This window comes from Haematobia irritans, chromosome 4, assembly GCF_050003625.1.
Source record: "Haematobia irritans isolate KBUSLIRL chromosome 4, ASM5000362v1, whole genome shotgun sequence".
Classification (NCBI taxonomy): domain Eukaryota; kingdom Metazoa; phylum Arthropoda; class Insecta; order Diptera; family Muscidae; genus Haematobia; species Haematobia irritans.
The window spans coordinates 180,048,747-180,070,131 of NC_134400.1; the positions used below are offsets into that span (position 1 = coordinate 180,048,747).

The window sequence follows — 21,385 nt, forward strand, 5'->3', positions numbered from 1 at the left end:
TCGAAAGTTTGCGTGATGTCAACTGACGGACGGACGGACATGCTTAGATCGACTCAGAATTTCACCACGACCCAGTATATAATATACTTTATGGGGTCTTAGAGCAATATTTCGATTTGACCTCGGGAGCCACTTGGAAGAGCAAAATTCACCCGATCCGGTTGAAATTTGGTACGTGGTGTTAGTATATGGTCTCTAACAACCTTGCAAAAATTGGTCCATACCGGTTTTAATTATACATAACCCCCAATCAAATCTGGGGATCGGTTTATCCCCAGATTTGACCTCCGGAGCCTCTTGGAGGAGCAAAATTCATCCGATACGGTTGAAATTTGGTACATGGGGAAATTTGGTACATTGCGCTAGTATATGGCCGCTACCAACCATGCCAAAATTGGTCCATAGCGGTCTATAGTAAATATAATCTACCTAAATTTTATTACAAAATTTTTTCAAGATTTTATTTCAATAGAAAATTTTGTCAAAATTTTATTTTTATAGAAAATTTTTTAAAAATTTTATTTCTATCGAAATTTTGTCAAAATTTTATTTTTTAGAAAATTTTGTCAAAATTTTATTTCTAAGGAAAATTTTGTCAAAATTTTATTGCTATAGAAAATTTTGTCCAACTGAATTATATACGTATTTAATTTAAGCAAATTAGTGCAAAACTCTGGCTTCTGCGGACATATGAGTCCATATCGGGCGAAATATATGGGAGCTATATCTAAATCTGAACCCATTTCTTCCAAAATTCTGAGCCAAAACACATACTTGTGCCAAATTTGAAGTCGATTGGACTAAAACTGCGACTTAGACTTTGATTACAAAAATGTGTTCACGGACAGACGGACACGGCTATATCGTCTCAGGAGCCCACCCTTTCATTTCATTTTTGCCAAATACACCATGTGTCTATCTCGTCTCCTTCTGGGTGTTGCAAACATATACACTAACTTATAATACCCTGTTCCATAGTGTGGCGCAGGGTATAAAAATACAAAACTAACAGTATATTTTGGTTTTATGATGAGTACATCAAAAAGTGCAAAATGCGAGTTTTTTTGTTATGTTTATTTATCTCTCTGAATTCTTTACTTTTTGTTTTGAGTTTTTTGTTGTTTTATTTAGAATTGAAGAAGGAATAAAGGAAAACTAAATTATTATGAGTTTCTTTATTACTGCTTTTTTATTTGTTTGGAATTGCAATGTGCAAAAATTCAAAAAATTTAAAGGCGATTTTATTAATTTTAAAGAATTTATCAGAATTATTAAAGCCAAGTTGATCATAGTCCAACAACAATTTCCTTTCATATAAAGATACTCATGTTTAAGTTCGTTCACTTAACTACAAAGACAAAACGATTTCATTGAAAACGTTACCGTATTTTTGGACAAAGAAACAAAACTTTACATCAGAGAACTGCATTTTCTATGATAAGCAAAACTCACATTCGTAGTTTAAGGACGAGAAATCTTTGACAATATTTTCTTCAGTGTATATGAATTTATATACATGAATATATCATTTTTTTTTTGCATGGTTATTAAAAGGCATTCATATTTTAGGGACATGAAATCTTTGACCTTAAAAGCTCTTAGTCAAACTTAGATAAATTTAAATCCCTCACTCTTTATACCCTTCACCACTTCTGTGGTACAGGGTATAATAAGTTTGTGCATTTGTATGTAACGCCAAGAAGGAGTAATCATAGACCAACCTTTTAGTATACGGATCGGCTTAGAATTAAATTCTGAGTCGATTTAGCGATGTCCGTCTGTTGGTGTATTTCTGTGTGCAAAGTACAGCTCGCAGTTTTAGTCAGATTGTCCTAAAATTTGGTATAGGGTCCTGTTTCGGCTCAAAGACGATCCCTATTGATTTTGGAAAAATCGGTTCAGATTTAGATATAGCTGCCATATATATTTTTCACCGATCTGGTCATAATTGGCGTGTATATCAACCGATCTTCCTCAAATTCCGTAAATCCGAATATTTTATGAGTCTCGAAAAACTTGCCAAATATCAGCCAAATCGGTTCAGATTTAGATATAGCTCCCATATATAGCTTTCGCCCGATTTACACTCAATTGCCCACAGAGGCCAATTTTTAACTCCGATTTAGTTGAAATTTTGCATAGGGAGTAGAATTAGCGTTGTAACTATGCGTGCCAAATTTGCTTGACATCGGTTCAGATTTAGATATAGCTCCCATTTATATGTTTTTCTGATTTCGACAAAAATGGTCAAAATACAAAAATTTTCCTTGTTAAATCGCCACTTCTTAGTCGAAAAGTTGTAAAAATTACTCTAATTTTCCTAAACTTCTAATGCATATATATCGAGCGATAAATCATAAATAAACTTTTGCGAAGTTTCCTTAAAATTGCTTCAGATTTAAATGTTTCCCATATTTTTATACCCACCACCATAGAATGGTGACGGGGGTATAATAAGTTTGTCATTCCGTTTGTAACACATCGAAATATCGATTTCCGACTATATAAAGTATATATATTCTTGATCAGGGAGAAATTCTAAGACGCTACAGTCTTCAATAATGAAGCAATCGTGCTGAAATTTTGGACAAACTCGTCTTTTGTCTGCAGGCAGGTCAAGTTCGAAGATGGGCTATATCGGTCCAGGTTTTGATATAGTCCCCATATAAACCGACCTCCCGATTTGGGGTCTTCGGCTTATAGAAATAGTAGTTTTTATCCAATTTGCCTGAAATTTGAAGTCTAGAGGTATTGTAGGACCACAAATACGTGTGCCAAAAATGGTTAGTATCGGTCCATGTTTTGGTATAGCCCCCATATAGACCGATCTCCCGATTTTACTTCTTGGGCTTATAGAAACCGCAGTTTTTATTCAATTTACCTCAAATTCGAAATCTAGAGGTATTGTAGGACCACAAATACGTGTGCCAAAAATTGTGAGTATCGGTCCATATTTTGGTATAGCCCCCATATAGACCGATCTCCCGATTTTACTTCTTGGGCTTATAGAAACCACCGTTTTTAACCAATTTACCTAAAATTGGAAATCGAGAGGTACTTTAGAACCGTAAAGAGGTGTGCCAAAAATGGTGAGCATCGGTCCATGTTTTGGTATGGTTCTCATATAAACCGACCTTCCGATTTGGGGTCTTGGGTTTATAGAAACCGTAGTTTTTATCCGATTTGCCTGAAATTAAAAATCTAGAGGTACTTGACATTAAAAATCTAGAGGTACTCAAAAGGTGTGCCGAAAATGGTTCGTATCGTTCCATGTTTTGGTATAGCCCCCCTATAGGCCGATCTCCCGAGTTTACATTTTGGGTTTATAGAATCCGTAGTTTATATACAATTTGCATGAAATTGGAAATTTATAGGTATTTTACGACCATAAAGAGGTGTGCCACAAATGGTGAGTATCGGCCCATGTTTTGGTATAGCCCCCATATAGACCGATATCACGATTTCACTTCTTGCGCTTCTAGAATCCGAAGCTTTTATCCTATTTGCCTGAAATTGGAAATCTAGAGGTAGTTTCTGGTCATAAAGAGGTGTGCCGAAAACGGTGAGTATCGGTCCATAGTTTAGTATAACCCCCATAAGAACGATCTCCCGATTTAACTTCTTGCGTTTCTAGAAACCGTAGTTTGTATCAGATTTGCCTGAAATTGTAAATATTCTGGTATTTTAGGCTCACAAAAACGTGTATCGGAATAAGTTTATATATGTCAATTTGGTAATGGCTCCATATATCTTTAAATTTATCTTCGGGAAGTGTCCTCAAGTCCTCAAGCCCTCCTGAAATTTCAAAGGAAACCCTAATATTTGGTTCATGGTGGTGGGTATTTAATATTCGGCCCGGCCGAACTTACTGCTGTATATACTTGTTTTTACTAAAATTGTGTTCCACCCTAGCACATTAGCCAACTTAAATTTTGAGTCTATAGATTTTGTAAAAGTCTATCAAATTCTGTCCAAATCGAGTGATATTTAAAGGTAAGTATTTGGGACAAACCTTAATCTATAGCACCCAACACATTTGACGGATGTGATATGGTATCGAAAATTTAGATCTACAAAGTGGTGCAGGGTATAATATAGTCGGCCCCGCCCGACTTTAGACTTTCCTTACTTGTTTTTTTACTAAAATTGTGTTCCACCCTAGTGCATTAGCCAACTTAAATTTTGAGTCTATAGATTTTGTAAAAGTCTATCAAATTCTGTCCAAATCGAGTGATATTTAATGGTATGTATTTGGGACAAACCTCTATCTATAGCACCCAACACATTTGACGGATGTGATATGGTATCGAAAATTTAGATCTACAAAGTGTTGCAGTGTATAATATAGTCGGCCCCGCCCGACTTTAGTCATTCCTTACTTGTTTTAAATTAAACAATGACATTTGCGTGTATTGCAAATAATTTCTTGGGGTTTTCACACTTCATAATGCCCTTGTTAAATATCGCTTATATGGTGACAACATTTAAACACTAAAATTGAGCATGTCATGAAATAAAAACGCAAATAACGTTATGTTTGTTCACGCTAATAATAATGTAATTGCCATATAACCTGATGTCAAACTATTTATCATTGGCATAGGGCCAAATTGCCAGTCATCCTACTATCGTATGGAAATAAATAAATTGCCTGGCTTACCAAGTATTTGGATGCGTGCTTCGTTTATTGTTTGTTCTTCTTGTTTTGTTTGCAACATGCAATTTGTGGTGAAACATATGTAAATAACCCTCACACACACACGCACATAGTTGAAAGAGAGGATGGGTTAACAGGAAACGGAAATGCTTAGCAAAGAGTGTTTGAACAGAGAAAGTGTAGCTAAATGATGTGTGCTGTTAAATAATACTCAATCGCACTTGCACACACACACACACTCATACATACTCTCATTTGAGCACCTATTCTACCATAGAAGATTACTCTCTACGAGTGATTGTACTATCCCTGCCAACATTTGGATGATAGTTTTATCGTCTTTCGCTAAGATGTCACTATTTCGTATCGCTAGGAAGTTTTCTGGTAGTAAAATCTCAAGCACAGCAACAATAGAAACAACTATCGCGTGGGGTGTTTCCGTTTCGAAACAAATTCGACTCTAACAGCGGTCAAAAATCTAAATATAGACTCCATACATCGACATAGCTAATTTTTCAATAGCACCTCTCTGAGAGTACATGTGTGTAAAAAGCCACTATCAACCAACGAGCGTGGATGGCACAGAGGGAGAGCCTCTGACTTGAAAACGAAAGGTTCCGAGTTCAAAGCTCAGTCTCAGTGCGGACGATCATGATTTTTATTTTTAAAAAATAACTATCGCTTTTTTGACTTCTTTTGGTCACTGGTTCGATTCCCCGAGTACACTATCGCGTAGTGGGACATTTGCTCCCGAACGGGGACACTTACTCGATAAGAAAATGATATCGCCTATGAAAGTTTTATCTTCCAGGGTGAAACCACTTCGATACGCTTTCGATAGAAAATGTTTGCAGGGATAATAAGTGTAGCCTTGCATGTTATTATGGATTATGTTAGTGTGTTGAAGAATTTAAGTATAGCAAATATTTCTTAAATGTGTATATACAATTTTAGGGTTTATCGCTAAAGCTTTAAGAAGAAATCAAAATGCATGTAAGCTGGCACAGATTCCAATACACTCGGTATAATCGAATTTTATATTTTTCGAACTTGAAACATTTAAAAACAAGTAAGGAAAATTTTAAGTCGGGCGACGAAATTGAAACAGCAACATTTTGTAGATCTAAATTTTCAAGACCATCTCAAATCCTTCAAACCCTTCAAATCCTTGTGTGCATATGAGGATATAAAAGTTTATATCCTCATATGCGCACAATTAAATCTGACACGATTTAGAAATTTTTAGACTTTTACAAAATCTCTAGAATTTAAATTGAAATCGACCAATTGACCTACATCAGTAGAACACAGACATACATGACACACTTAAATTGAATGATAAATAATCCTCTGTGTAAAATACCAAGCCCTTTGGAGTATAACCCCGGAAAATCAGGAGAACCTATATATGGCAGCTAAATTTATATCTCAAACCAATCTGTACAAAATTTCGAAATGAATTTTTGGGCTCCGGTGATCATATGAATCTAAGTCGACAGATCATGGGTTCAATCCCAAAAAGGTTTTGCAACAGTGGATTCTCTCCTCTCAGCAATGTTGGTTACATTGTTTAGTGTTTCAAAGCTTCTCTAAGTGAAATAGCGGGCTGCCACTATACCTAACCTAACCTAAATCGACGTAAGATATATATGCGAGCTATATCTAAATCTGAACCGATTTCATTCAAATTTGGCGCACTCGACGACAGCATTAATTGTAGACTTTTTGGACATTTTGAAGTAAATCAAGGTGAAACTGTGGCCTCTGGGATATATATGGGAGACCATGTGCCGATCTAGAGATTTATCTTGAAATTTGGTGATTGATGCTTTCCTTATTTGACCTCCGTAGCCTCTTGGAGGAGTAAATTTAATCGGATCCGGTTGAAATTCAGAACGCGATTTTGGTATATACCTAAAGGTGTGCACGTGACACGAAATTGTTGTGACTTCCGTTTCGCCACAATACATACAAAAACTACTCGATATCGGTTCTTAATTATTATAGCCCCCATATAAACCACCCCCCAAGAAGTGACTTCTGAAGCCTCATGGAGGAACAAGTTTCATTTGATCAGGTTGAAATTTAGCACACTATTTACCATGCCAATTGGCCCATATCAGTTTACAATTATTTATAGTCTCCTCTGTACATAACTCGATCAAGAATTAAGAGCACAAAAAAAATTCACGAAAATTTTTCGAATAAACAAAAATTAATAGTATCAATTAATTTTTTAATTGTATTTTAATTATATTTTTAATCGGTACTATCATTTCTGTGATGGAAGACATTTCAATTCAACAATTAATTGGATCAATTAATTTCGTGATTGGATCAGATTTTTTTTGTGTAAATAGGAATTTAACATAATATGACTTTTTATACCCTCCACCATAGGATGGGGGTATATTAACTTTGTCATTTCGTTTGTAACACATCGAAATATTGCTCTAAGACCCCATAAAGTATATATATATAAAGGGTGATTCTTTTGAGGTTAGGATTTTCATGCATTAGTATTTGACAGATCACGTGGGATTTCAGACATGGTGTCAAAGAGAAAGATGCTCAGTATGCTTTGACATTTCATCATGAATAGACTTACTAACGAGCAACGCTTGCAAATCATTGAATTTTATTACCAAAATCAGTGGCAGAAAATCCGCTTTTTTATCGACAAATTTTGTTCAGCGATGAGGCTCATTTCTGGTTGAATGGCTACGTAAATAAGCAAAATTGCCGCATTTGGAGTGAAGAGCAACCAGAAGCCGTTCAAGAACTGCCCATGCATCCCGAAAAATTTGGTGTGGTTTGTACGCTGGTGGAATCATTGGACCGTATTTTTTCAAAGATGCTGTTGGACGCAACGTTACGGTGAATGGCGATCGCTATCGTTCGATGCTAACAAACTTTTTGTTGCCAAAAATGGAAGAACTGAACTTGGTTGACATGTGGTTTCAACAAGATGGCGCTACATGCCACACAGCTCGCGATTCTATGGCCATTTTGAGGGAAAACTTCGGAGAACAATTCATCTCAAGAAATGGACCGGTAAGTTGGCCACCAAGATCATGCGATTTGACGCCTTTAGACTATTTTTTGTGGGGCTACGTCAAGTCTAAAGTCTACAGAAATAAGCCAGCAACTATTCGAGCTTTAGAAGACAACATTTCCGAAGAAATTCGGGCTATTCCGGCCGAAATGCTCGAAAAAGTTGCCCAAAATTGGACTTTCCGAATGGACCACCTAAGACGCAGCCGCGGTCAACATTTAAATGAAATTATCTTCAAAAAGTAAATGTCATGGACCAATCTAACGTTTCAAATAAAGAACCGATGAGATTTTGCAAATTTTATGCGTTTTTTTTTTTAAAAAAGTTATCAAGCTCTTAACAAATTAACCATATATATATATATATATATATATATATATATATATATATATATATATATATATATATATATATATATATATATATATATATATATATACACAGTCTTACACAAGTTTACATACGGTTTAAGAAATTGTATTTTCTTTAATTATTAAAATATAATAAAATATGCATATATATGCTTTAGATTTTGTAAATTAATTTGAAAATCAAAGTATTTGTCCATTTTCAAGAAGATGTTTTTAGTCTGGATTATAAACAACAACAAGAAACATGTTTAGTTATAAGGTAAAAACCTCAAGGGTATGTAAACTTATGTGAGACTGTGTATATATATATATATATATATATATATATATATATATATATATGTATATATATATATATATATATATATAATATATATATATATATATATATATATATATATATATATATATATATATATTATATATATATATATATATATATATATATATATATATATATATATATATATATATATATATATATATATATATATATATATATATATATATATATATATATATATATATATATATATATATATGGTTAATTTGTTAAGAGCTTGATAACTTTTTTTTAAAAAAAAACGCATAAAATTTGCAAAATCTCATCGGTTCTTTATTTGAAACGTTAGATTGGTCCATGACATTTACTTTTTGAAGATAATTTCATTTAAATGTTGACCGCGGCTGCGTCTTAGGTGGTCCATTCGGAAAGTCCAATTTTGGGCAACTTTTTCGAGCATTTCGGCCGGAATAGCCCGAATTTCTTCGGAAATGTTGTCTTCTAAAGCTCGAATAGTTGCTGGCTTATTTCTGTAGACTTTAGACTTGTCGTAGCCCCACAAAAAATAGTCTAAAGGCGTCAAATCGCATGATCTTGGTGGCCAACTTACCGGTCCATTTCTTGAGATGAATTGTTCTCCGAAGTTTTCCCTCAAAATGGCCATAGAATCGCGAGCTGTGTGGCATGTAGCGCCATCTTGTTGAAACCACATGTCAACCAAGTTCAGTTCTTCCATTTTTGGCAACAAAAAGTTTGTTAGCATCGAACGATAGCGATCGCCATTCACCGTAACGTTGCGTCCAACAGCATCTTTGAAAAAATACGGTCCAATGATTCCACCAGCGTACAAACCACACCAAACAGTGCATTTTTCGGGATGCATGGGCAGTTCTTGAACGGCTTCTGGTTGCTCTTCACTCCAAATGCGGCAATTTTGCTTATTTACGTAGCCATTCAACCAGAAATGAGCCTCATCGCTGAACAAAATTTGTCGATAAAAAAGCGGATTTTCTGCCACTGATTTTGGTAATAAAATTCAATGATTTGCAAGCGTTGCTCGTTAGTAAGTCTATTCATGATGAAATGTCAAAGCATACTGAGCATCTTTCTCTTTGACACCATGTCTGAAATCCCACGTGATCTGTCAAATACTAATGCATGAAAATCCTAACCTCAAAAGAATCACCCTTTATATATATATACTTTATGGGGTCTTAGAGCAATATTTCGATGTGTTACAAACGAAATGACAAAGTTAATATACCCCCATCCTATGGTGGAGGGTATAAAAAGTCATATTATGTTAAATTCCTATTTACACAAAAAAAATCTGATCCAATCACGAAATTAATTGATCCAATTAATTGTTGAATTGAAATGTCTTCCATCACAGAAATGATAGTACCGATTAAAAATATAATTAAAATACAATTAAAAAATTAATTGATACTATTAATTTTTGTTTATTCGAAAAATTTTCGTGAATTTTTTTTGTGCTCTTAATTCTTGATCGAGTTATGTACAGAGGAGACTATAAATAATTGTAAACTGATATGGGCCAATTGGCATGGTAAATAGTGTGCTAAATTTCAACCTGATCAAATGAAACTTGTTCCTCCATGAGGCTTCAGAAGTCACTTCTTGGGGGGTGGTTTATATGGGGGCTATAATAATTAAGAACCGATATCGAGTAGTTTTTGTATGTATTGTGGCGAAACGGAAGTCACAACAATTTCGTGTCACGTGCACACCTTTAGGTATATACCAAAATCGCGTTCTGAATTTCAACCGGATCCGATTAAATTTACTCCTCCAAGAGGCTACGGAGGTCAAATAAGGAAAGCATCAATCACCAAATTTCAAGATAAATCTCTAGATCGGCACATGGTCTCCCATATATATCCCAGAGGCCACAGTTTCACCTTGATTTACTTCAAAATGTCCAAAAAGTCTACAATTAATGCTGTCGTCGAGTGCGCCAAATTTGAATGAAATCGGTTCAGATTTAGATATAGCTCGCATATATATCTTACGTCCGATTTAGGTTAGGTTAGGTATAGTGGCAGCCCGCTATTTCACTTAGAGAAGCTTTGAAACACTAAACAATGTAACCAACATTGCTGAGAGGAGAGAATCCACTGTTGCAAAACCTTTTTGGGATTGAACCCATGATCTGTCGACTTAGATTCATATGATCACCGGAGCCCAAAAATTCATTTCGAAATTTTGTACAGATTGGTTTGAGATATAAATTTAGCTGCCATATATAGGTTCTCCTGATTTTCCGGGGTTATACTCCAAAGGGCTTGGTATTTTACACAGAGGATTATTTATCATTCAATTTAAGTGTGTCATGTATGTCTGTGTTCTACTGATGTAGGTCAATTGGTCGATTTCAATTTAAATTCTAGAGATTTTGTAAAAGTCTAAAAAATTTCTAAATCGTGTCAGATTTAATTGTGCGCATATGAGGATATAAACTTTTATATCCTCATATGCACACAAGGATTTGAAGGGTTTGAAGGATTTGAGATGGTCTTGAAAATTTAGATCTACAAAATGTTGCTGTTTCAATTTCGTCGCCCGACTTAAAATTTTCCTTACTTGTTTTTAAATGTTTCAAGTTCGAAAAATATAAAATTCGATTATACCGAGTGTATTGGAATCTGTGCCAGCTTACATGCATTTTGATTTCTTCTTAAAGCTTTAGCGATAAACCCTAAAATTGTATATACACATTTAAGAAATATTTGCTATACTTAAATTCCTCAACACACTAACATAATCCATAATAACATGCAAGGCTACACTTATTATCCCTGCAAACATTTTCTATCGAAAGCGTATCGAAGTGGTTTCACCCTGGAAGATAAAACTTTCATAGGCGATATCATTTTCTTATCGAGTAAGTGTCCCCGTTCGGGAGCAAATGTCCCACTACGCGATAGTGTACTCGGGGAATCGAACCAGTGACCAAAAGAAGTCAAAAAAGCGATAGTTATTTTTTAAAAATAAAAATCATGATCGTCCGCACTGAGCTTTGAACTCGGAACCTTTCGTTTTCAAGTCAGAGGCTCTCCCTCTGTGCCATCCACGCTCGTTGGTTGATAGTGGCTTTTTACACACATGTACTCTCAGAGAGGTGCTATTGAAAAATTAGCTATGTCGATGTATGGAGTCTATATTTAGATTTTTGACCGCTGTTAGAGTCGAATTTGTTTCGAAACGGAAACACCCCACGCGATAGTTGTTTCTATTGTTGCTGTGCTTGAGATTTTACTACCAGAAAACTTCCTAGCGATACGAAATAGTGACATCTTAGCGAAAGACGATAAAACTATCATCCAAATGTTGGCAGGGATAGTACAATCACTCGTAGAGAGTAATCTTCTATGGTAGAATAGGTGCTCAAATGAGAGTATGTATGAGTGTGTGTGTGTGTGCAAGTGCGATTGAGTATTATTTAACAGCACACATCATTTAGCTACACTTTCTCTGTTCAAACACTCTTTGCTAAGCATTTCCGTTTCCTGTTAACCCATCCTCTCTTTCAACTATGTGCGTGTGTGTGTGAGGGTTATTTTATTTTTAAAAAAAAGTTATCAAGCTCTTAACAAATTAACCATATATATATATATATATATATATATATATATATATATATATATATATATATATATATATATATATATATATATATATATATATATATATATATATATATATATATATATATATATATATATATATATATATATATATATATATATATATATATATATATATATATATATATATATATATATATATATATATATATATATATATATATATATATATATATATATATATATATATATATATATATATATATATATATATATATATATATATATATATATATATATATATATATATTTATATATATATATAATGGGTCGTGGTGAAATTCCGAGTCGATTTGAGCATGTCCGTCCGTCCGTCCGTCCGTCCGTCTGTTGAAATCACGCTAACTTCCGAACGAAACAAGCTATCGACTTGAAACTTGGCACAAGTAGTTGTTATTGATGTAGGTCGAACGGTATTGCAAATGGGTCATATCGGTCCACTTTTACGTATAGCCCCCATATAAACGGACCCCTAAATTTGGCTTGCGGACATAAGCGTAGGAAGGCCTCTGGGGAGGGGGCTTAGACCCCCCAGAAAAATGTTAGCCCCCCCCCCAGAATTTGAAAACCTATTTACGATTTTACATTTTTATAAAAATTAAACAAGTATATACTCGTACTACGCACAAAGTTCCACTAAAGACTTTCATGCACAATCGAATTACTTGGGTTGTGGTAGAAGTCTGATATTTCTGAGATAAAGCTGTGGTTGAACTTATGATTTAGTTGAATAAAAAATAGTAATTGATATTAAAACTATTCCTTCATAAATTAATATCTTAGTAATGCTGCCAAAAATCGTCGCCAAAAAAGAAGTGAAAATGTTCTTTTTGGGTCTGGAAGTGGTACAAAATTGGCGGAGAAGCGATGTATGTAATATGAACGTGTCATAGAACGAATTTCCACCGTTTCAACAGCCGTTGCAATGAATTTGCATCACTTCTTAAGGTGTGATCCGAATTCAGTGTTTTGAATGTGAATTAAAAATTTTGTGAGATTTTCCCAAATAAATAATTTTTATACTTTTTTAATGCATTCTAGCGCTTGTTTGAAACGTTTTCCCTCGAATATTTTCAAATATTATCGATTTTTCTATAATGGATTTAGCATTTTTGTGGCAAAATTTGAATAATTTGTACCATTTTATTTATTCTTACTCTTTTTTTAAACTATTTGAAAAAAGAAAACAAAAAATTACGCATTAAAATATAAAAAAACAAGTAAGGAAAGTCTAAAGTCGGGCGGGGCCGACTATATTATACCCTGCACCACTTTGTAGATCTAAATTTTCGATACCATATCACATGCGTCAAATGTGTTGGGGGCTATATATAAAGGTTTGTCCCAAATACATACATTTAAATATCACTCGATCTGGACAGAATTTGATAGACTTCTACAAATCTATAGACTCAAAATTTAAGTCGGCTAATGCACTAGGGTGGAACACAATATTAGTAAAAAATATGTGAAACATTTAAATCTGAAGCAATATTAAGGAAACTTCGCTAAAGTTTATTTATGATTTATCGCTCGACATATATGCATTAGGAGTTTAGGAAAATTAGAGTCATTTTTACAACTTTTGGACTAAGCAGTGGCGATTTTACAAGGAAAATGTTGGTATTTTGACCATTTTTGTCGAAATCAGAAAAACATATATATGGGAGCTATATCTAAATCTGAACCGATTTCAACCAAATTTGGCACGCATAGCAACAATGCTAATTCTACTCTCTGTGCAAAATTTCAACTAAATCGGAGTTAAACATTGGCCTCTGTGGTCATATGAGTGTAAATCGGGCGAAAGCTATATATGGGAGATATATCCCAATCTGAACCGATTTCAACCATATTTGGCACGCATAGTTACAATGCTAATTCTACTCGCTGTGCAAAATTTCAACTAAATCGGAGTTAAAAATTGGCCTCTGTGGTCATATGAGTGTAAATCGGGCGAAAGCTATATATGGGAGATATATCCAAATCTGAACCGATTTCAACCAAATTTGGCACGCACAGCTACAATGCTAATTCTACTCTCTATGCAAAATTTCAACTAAATCGGAGCAAAAAATTGGCCTCTGTGGGCAAATGAGTGTAAATCGGGCGAAAGCTATATATAGGAGCTATATCTAAATCTGAACCGATTTGGCTGATATTTTGCAAGTTTTGCGAGACTCATAAAATATTCGGATGTACGGAATTTTAGGAAGATCGGTTGATATACACGCCAATTATGACCAGATCGGTGAAAAATATATATGGCAGCTATATCTAAATCTGAACCGATTTTTTCCAAAATCAATAGGGATCGTCTTTGAGCCGAAACAGGACCCTATACCAAATTTTAGGACAATCGGACTAAAACTGCGAGCTGTACTTTGCACACAAAAATACATCAACAGACAGACAGACAGACGGACATCACTAAATCGACTCAGAATTTAATTCTAAGCCGATCCGTATACTAAAAGGTTGGTCTATGATTACTCCTTCTTGGCGTTACATACAAATGCACAAACTTATTATACCCTGTACCACAGTAGTGGTGAAGGGTATAAAAATGAAGTAAAAAAACTTCCTGTGTAGTTAAAATAGTTAACTTCTTTGTGAAGACATTATTGGAAGTGCTTTTAAAGTTGTGCCTTTAGAACAACTCCCAATTACAATTACTACCCTACGGGAAGATGATCAACCACAGAACTGGTACAGGACTAGTCCCTGGTGTGTATGGACCAGTCCCAGTTCTGATCAAAACGTATGGAAGGGACCGTCCACTTTAACATGGGTTTGCCATTGACGGAGTAAACTTACATTTTAGGACGCGTCTTGGGCTCATCCCAAAGGACACGACCTGGGACACTTTAGCAGGAGCAACCGATAAACAGATCCTCAGGAACCAGTCTCGGACAAACTCGTAGAAATCTCTTTCAATTTGGGTTCCTAATCGAACCCGAAATGAAAAAAAAAACTTTTGAAATATGTCGAACAAAAGGTTATACTGATAATTTTATTTCACTAAATGTGAAAATTGCAACTAACTGGAGCAAAGGTACCAGTTCTGTGATAGGTCCGTCAGTGACAATTTGCACCAATTTCCTTTTAGTTGCTTTATTATAAATTGATTGTCGAGTTATTTTGATGTCTATTTTTTTATTCAATTTTATGAATTTTATGTGTGATAAGTACTAAGTCTTATATAATTTATGTCAGATAATAATTTTAATTTTATTTTTATTATTTTTTTCTTTTTTTTTTTGTTATGTTTAATGTTAATTTAATTTTTATGCTGCATGTATTGTCTCATCCCTAACGTTGTGTTAGCAGATGTTGACTAGTTACTGAGTAGCTGTAAATTCTTTAATTAATTTGTTTAATTTTTATTTATTTTTTTATATATATTTTTTTATTTAGTTTTTAGTTTTTTTTTTATTTAGCTTGTATTATGTTATATCATTTTTTTTTATTTATTTTATTGAGTCTCTTTACTAGCTTTTTATGTTAGTATTGCTGTCATATTCATGTTTTTATACCCTTCACCACTACTGTGGTACAGGGTATAATAAGTTTGTGCATTTGTATGTAACGCCAAGAAGGAAAAGTCTGAGACCCATCGTTTACTATACCGATCGTCTTAGAATTAAATTCTGAGTCGATTTAGCGATGTCCGTCTGTCTGTCTGTCCGTCTGTCTGTCTGTTGATGTATTTTTGTGTGCAAAGTACAGCTCGCAGTTTTAGTCCGATTGTCTTAAAATTTGGTACAGGGTCCTGTATCGGCTCAAAGACGATCCCTATTGATTTTGGAAAAAATCGGTTCAGATTTAGATATAGCTGCCATATATATTTTTCACCGATCTGTTCATAATTGGCGTGTATATCAACCGATCTTCCTCATCCGTACATCCGAATATTTTATAAGTCTCGAAAAACTTGCAAAATATCAGCCAAATCGCTTCAGATTTAGATATTGCTCCCATATATAGCTTTCGCCCGATTTACACTCATTTGCCCACAGAGGCCAAGTTTTTGCTCCGATTTAGTTGAAATTTTGCACAGAGAGTAGAATTAGCATTACAGCTATGCGTGCCAAATTTGGTTGAAATCAGTTCAGATTTAGATATAGCTCCCATATATATAGCTTTCGCCCGATTTACACTCAAATGACCACAGAGGCCAATATTTTGCTCTGATTTAGTTGAAATTTTGCACAGGGAGTATAATTAGCATTGTAGCTATGCGTGCCAAATTTGGTTGAAATCGGTTCAGATGTAGATATAGCTCCCATATATAGCTTTCGCCCGATTTACATTCATATGACCACAGAGGCCAATTTTTAACTCCGATTTAGTTGAAATTTTGCACAGGGAGTAGAATTAGCATTGTAGCTATACGTGCCAAATTTGGTTGAAACCGGTTCAGATTTGGATATATCTCCCATATATAGCTTTCGCCCGATTTACACTCATATGACCACAGAGGCCAATTTTTAACTCCGATTTAGTTGAAATTTTGCACAGGGAGTAGAATTAGCATTGTAGCTATGCTTGCCAAATTTGGTTGACATCGGCAAAGAGAGTTTCCGGTAGTTTCAAGCGAAATCCTAACCTCTCTCTCCGAGATGCCGCAAATAAGCTGGGTGTATCGTCTACAACCGTACATCGAGCCAAAAAACTAGCCGGACTATCGACTTACAAGAAGGTAGTGACTCCAAATCGCGATGATAAACAAAATAATACGGCCAAAGCGCGATCCCGGAGGCTGTACACGACGATGCTGACGAAGTTTGACTGCGTGGTAATGGACGACGAAACCTACGTCAAAGCCGACTACAAGCAGATTCCGGGACAGGAGTTTTATACGGCAAAAGGAAGGGGAAAGGTAGCAGATATTTTCAAGCACATAAAACTGTCAAAGTTCGCAAAGAAATATCTGGTTTGGCAAGCCATCTGTACCTGTGGCTTGAAAAGCAGCATTTTCATAGCTTCCGGGACTGTCAACCAAGAAATTTACGTGAAAGAGTGTTTGAAAAAACGTCTGCTGCCTTTCCTGAAGAAACACGGTTGTTCCGTACTGTTTTGGCCGGATTTGGCATCTTGCCATTACGGTAAAAAGGCCATGGAGTGGTACGCCGCCAACAACGTGCAGGTGGTTCCCAAGGACAAGAACCCTTCCAACACGCCAGAGCTCCGCCCAATTGAGAAATACTGTGCTATTGTCAAGCGGAACCTAAAGAAGACCAAAAAACTGCTAAGGACGAGCAGCAGTTCAAGGCAATCTGGCTCTCTGCGGCGAAGAAGGAGGACAAGGTGGCTGTACAAAATCTGATGGCAGGTGTCAAGCGTGAGGCCCGGCAATTCGGATTTGGAAAAGCGAAAGCCTAACTGAATATTTTTCCTGAATTTTATACTAATTGAACTTGAAAAAGAAATTTAATTTGATTTTTTAAATAAACGATTTCACCGATTTACACGCGTTTTCCCTTGACCAAATTTTGACCGTATCACCCTTTATATGTTACTGAAGCGATTTTTATTGAGGGTGTATTTGGCTCTAAGCGATTAACTATACAAAATAATAAGAAAAGAAGTGTAAGTTTATCTCAAACCCAAAAGCATTGATGATAAATTTACTGTAATTACTTTTTCGAAAAGGAATATTTAAATTTAATTGCTTTCAAGCATTTCATTAAATTTAAAACATTTGTCATGCTGGTACTGTCAATGATGACTATGATGAAGATGCTGGCAATGATGCTGTATCTCGTATCATATTCGTGTTACTTACCATTGGCATCTTTGGCCTCAAGTCCTTCAGCTTCCAAAACCACCACAGACAGGACAATTACTTTTGGTTTATCCTCAGCTGTTGTATGAAGTAGGCGATAATGACGATCTGGGCTCATGCCAAAAGCTCTTTGGGCATGTAAATACATCTCCTCTTTGTAGTGGGCGAACTGTTAGTTGGGAATATAGGAGAAAAAAAGGAAAAGATTTAAACCATAAGATTTTAATGGAAATTTTAAATAGAATTTTATATTGAACTATGGATAGAAGTAATCGAAAAGGAGAATCATTTGAATATTTGTGGTATATTTACCAATGACATAAAACCTAAGAGTTGAATAGGGTAAGAGCTTGCAGCCTTCAGATATTCTAATTATATTTCTTCTACAAAAAAAAAAAAAAAACTCACAAAGTAACCATTTTCTGGGAAACTGGATTTACAAAAAATTCATAGCTGATGATGATTATAAAAAAAAATTAAAAGAATTGTTACCAAGCATACAGCAGTAGGGAAAGACATTTTAGACAAACGAAGTTTTTTTTTGGACACGTAAGAAATTCCTTTTAAAGCTAATAATAAAAAGATCAGTGTCAATCAGAGTTGTATATTTATACCCTTCACCACTACTGTGGTACAGGGTATAATAAGTTTGTGCATTTGTATGTAACGCCAAGAAGGAAAAGTCTGAGACCCATCGTTTAGTATACCGATCGTCTTAGAATTAAATTCTGAGTCGATTTAGCGATGTCCGTCTGTCTGTCTGTCCGTCTGTCTGTCTGTTGGTGTATTTTTGTGTGCAAACTACAGCTCGCAGTTTTAGTCCGATTGTCCTAAAATTTGGTATAGGGTCCTGTTTCGGCTCAAAGACGATCCCTATTGATTTTGGAAAAAATCGGTTCAGATTTAGATATAGCTGCCATATATATTTTTCACCGATCTGGTCATAATTGGCGTGTATATCAACCGATCTTCCTCAAATTCCGTACATCCGATATTTTATAAGTCTCGAAAAACTTGCAAAATATGAGCCAAATCGGTTCAGATTTAGATATAGCTTCCATATATAGCTTTCGCCCGATTTACACTCATTTGCTCACAGAGGCCAATTTTTTGCTCCGATTTAGTTGATATTTTGCACAGGGAGTAGAATTAGCATTATAGCTATGCGTGTCAAATTTGGTTGAAATCGGTTCAGATTTAGATATAGCTCCCACATATAGCTTTCGCCCGATTTACACTCAAATGACCACAGGGGCCAATTTTTTGCTCCGATTTAGTTGAAGTTTTGCACAGGGAGTAGAAATCACGCTAACTTCCGAACGAAACAAGCCATCGACTTGAAACTTTGCACAAGTAGTTGTTATTGATGTAGGTCGGATGGTATTGCAAATGGCCATATCGGTCCACTTTTACGTATAGCCCCCATTAAACGGACCCCGAAATTTGGCTTGCGAGGCCTCTAAGAGAGGCAAATTTCATCCGATCAGGCTGAAATTTGGTACATGGTGTTAGTATATGGTCTCTAACAACCATGCAAAAATTGGTTCACATAGGTCCATAATTATATATTGCCCCCATGTAAACCGATCCCTCGATTTGGCTTGGGGAGCCTCTAAGAGAAATAAATTTCATCCGATCTGGCTAAATTTAGTACATGGCGTTAGTATATGGTCCCTAACGGCCATGCAAAAATTGGTCCATATCGGTGCATAATTATATATAGCCCCCATATAAACCGATCACCAGATTTGACCTCCGGAGCCTCTTGGAAGACCAAAATTCATCTGATTCAGTTGAAATTTGGTACGTGATGTTAATATATGGCCTCAAACATCCATGCAAAAATATTTGTCGATATCGGTCCATAATTATATATAGGCCCCATATAAACCGATCCCCAGATTTGACCACCGCAGCACCTTGGAAGAGCAAAATTCTTCCCATTCGGTTAAAATTTGGTACGTGATGTTAGTATATGGTATCCAACAACCATGCAGGAATTGGTTCCTATCAGTTCATAATTATATATAGCTACTATATAAACCGATCCCCAGATTTAAATTCCGGTGCCTTTTGGAAAAGCAAAATTCATCCGATCTGGTTGAAATTTGGTACGTGATGGTAGTATACGATATTTAACAACAAGTAAGGAAAGTCTAAAGTCGGGCGGGGCCGACTATATTATACCCTTCACCCCTATGTCGGCTAAAATTTGTGTTACCATCTCAACTAGCTATATAAAGGAGACAATTTTTTTACTTCTACAAAATCTCTAGAATTAAAATTTCTAGAGACCCATTGAAAATGGGTCTAAAATGTTTAACAGTCTACCATTATATATTTTACCAACTCTGGTGTACGTATATATGGGAGCCATATATAATCCGAACCGATTTTGACTAAATTTGACATGTATTAACTATACATGTCAAATTTAGTCAAAATCGGTTCAGATTATATATAGCTCCCATATAATAATATAATTATAATAATTCTGCTATCTATGCGAAATTTCACGTAAATTGGAGTATAACTTTGGCCCCCTGGTCATATGAGTTCAAATCGGACGAATGATATATATGGGAGCCATATTTAAATCTGAACCGATTTTAACCAAATTTGGCACAATTACCGATACTACTAAACGTACTCCTTGTGCGAAATTTGAAGCAAATCACGGCAAAACCCTGGATTTTGAGGCCATATAACTTCAAATCGGACGAAAGATATATATGGGAGCTATATCTAAATCTGAATCGATTTTGACCATATTTGGCACATACAATAGTATCGTTGAAAGTACCGCTTGTGCAAAATTTGAAGTAAGTCAGGGCAAAACTCTGGTTTTTGAGACCCTATAAGCCCAAATCGGGCGAAAGATATATATGTCAGCTATATCTAAATCTGAACCGATTTTAACAAAATTTGACACACTTAAGAATACTATTAAACGTACCCCTTGTGCAAAATTTGAAGCAAATCACGGCAAAAATCTGGCTTTTGAGGCCATATAAGTTTAAATTGGACGAAAGATATATATGGGAGCTATATCTACATTTGAACCGATTTCTATCAAATTTACCAAGCATTGGTAGAATGTCAATTCTACCCTCTGTGCAAAATTTCACGAAGATCGGTAGTAAACTTTGGGCTCTGTGGTCATATGATTCTAAATCGGACGAAAGATATATATGGGAGCTATATCTAAATCTGAACCGATTTGGCTGATATTCTGCACGATTTTCGAGATTCATAAAATATTTGGATGTACGGAATTGCAAGAAAATCGGTTGGTAAACACGCTAACTATGACCAAATCGGGGATAAATATATATGGCAGCTATATCTAAATCTGAACCGATTTTTTCCAAAACCAATAGCGATTGTCTCTGCCCCAAGAAACGGCATTATGCCAAATTTGCGAGCTGTACTTTGTGCACAAAAATACATATACAGACAGACGGACGGACATCGCTAAATCGACTCAGAATTTAATTCTAAGCCGATCGATATACTAAAAGATTGGCGTTACATACAAATGCACAAACTTATTATACCCTGTA

The 21,385-nt window shown here is 35.2% G+C and overlaps 1 protein-coding gene across 1 annotated transcript in view; it reads right to left on the reverse strand.

Annotated features, from left to right (window-relative positions):
- Window positions 1-21,385, reverse strand: part of unc-13-4A (BAI1 associated protein 3) — a 111,000-nt gene that overhangs the window by 69,302 nt on the left and 20,313 nt on the right. Inside the window, exon 4 of the mRNA XM_075305113.1 lies at window positions 17,823-17,991. Coding sequence (XP_075161228.1) covers window positions 17,823-17,991 — 169 coding nt within the window. The remainder of the gene's footprint in view (window positions 1-17,822; window positions 17,992-21,385) is intronic.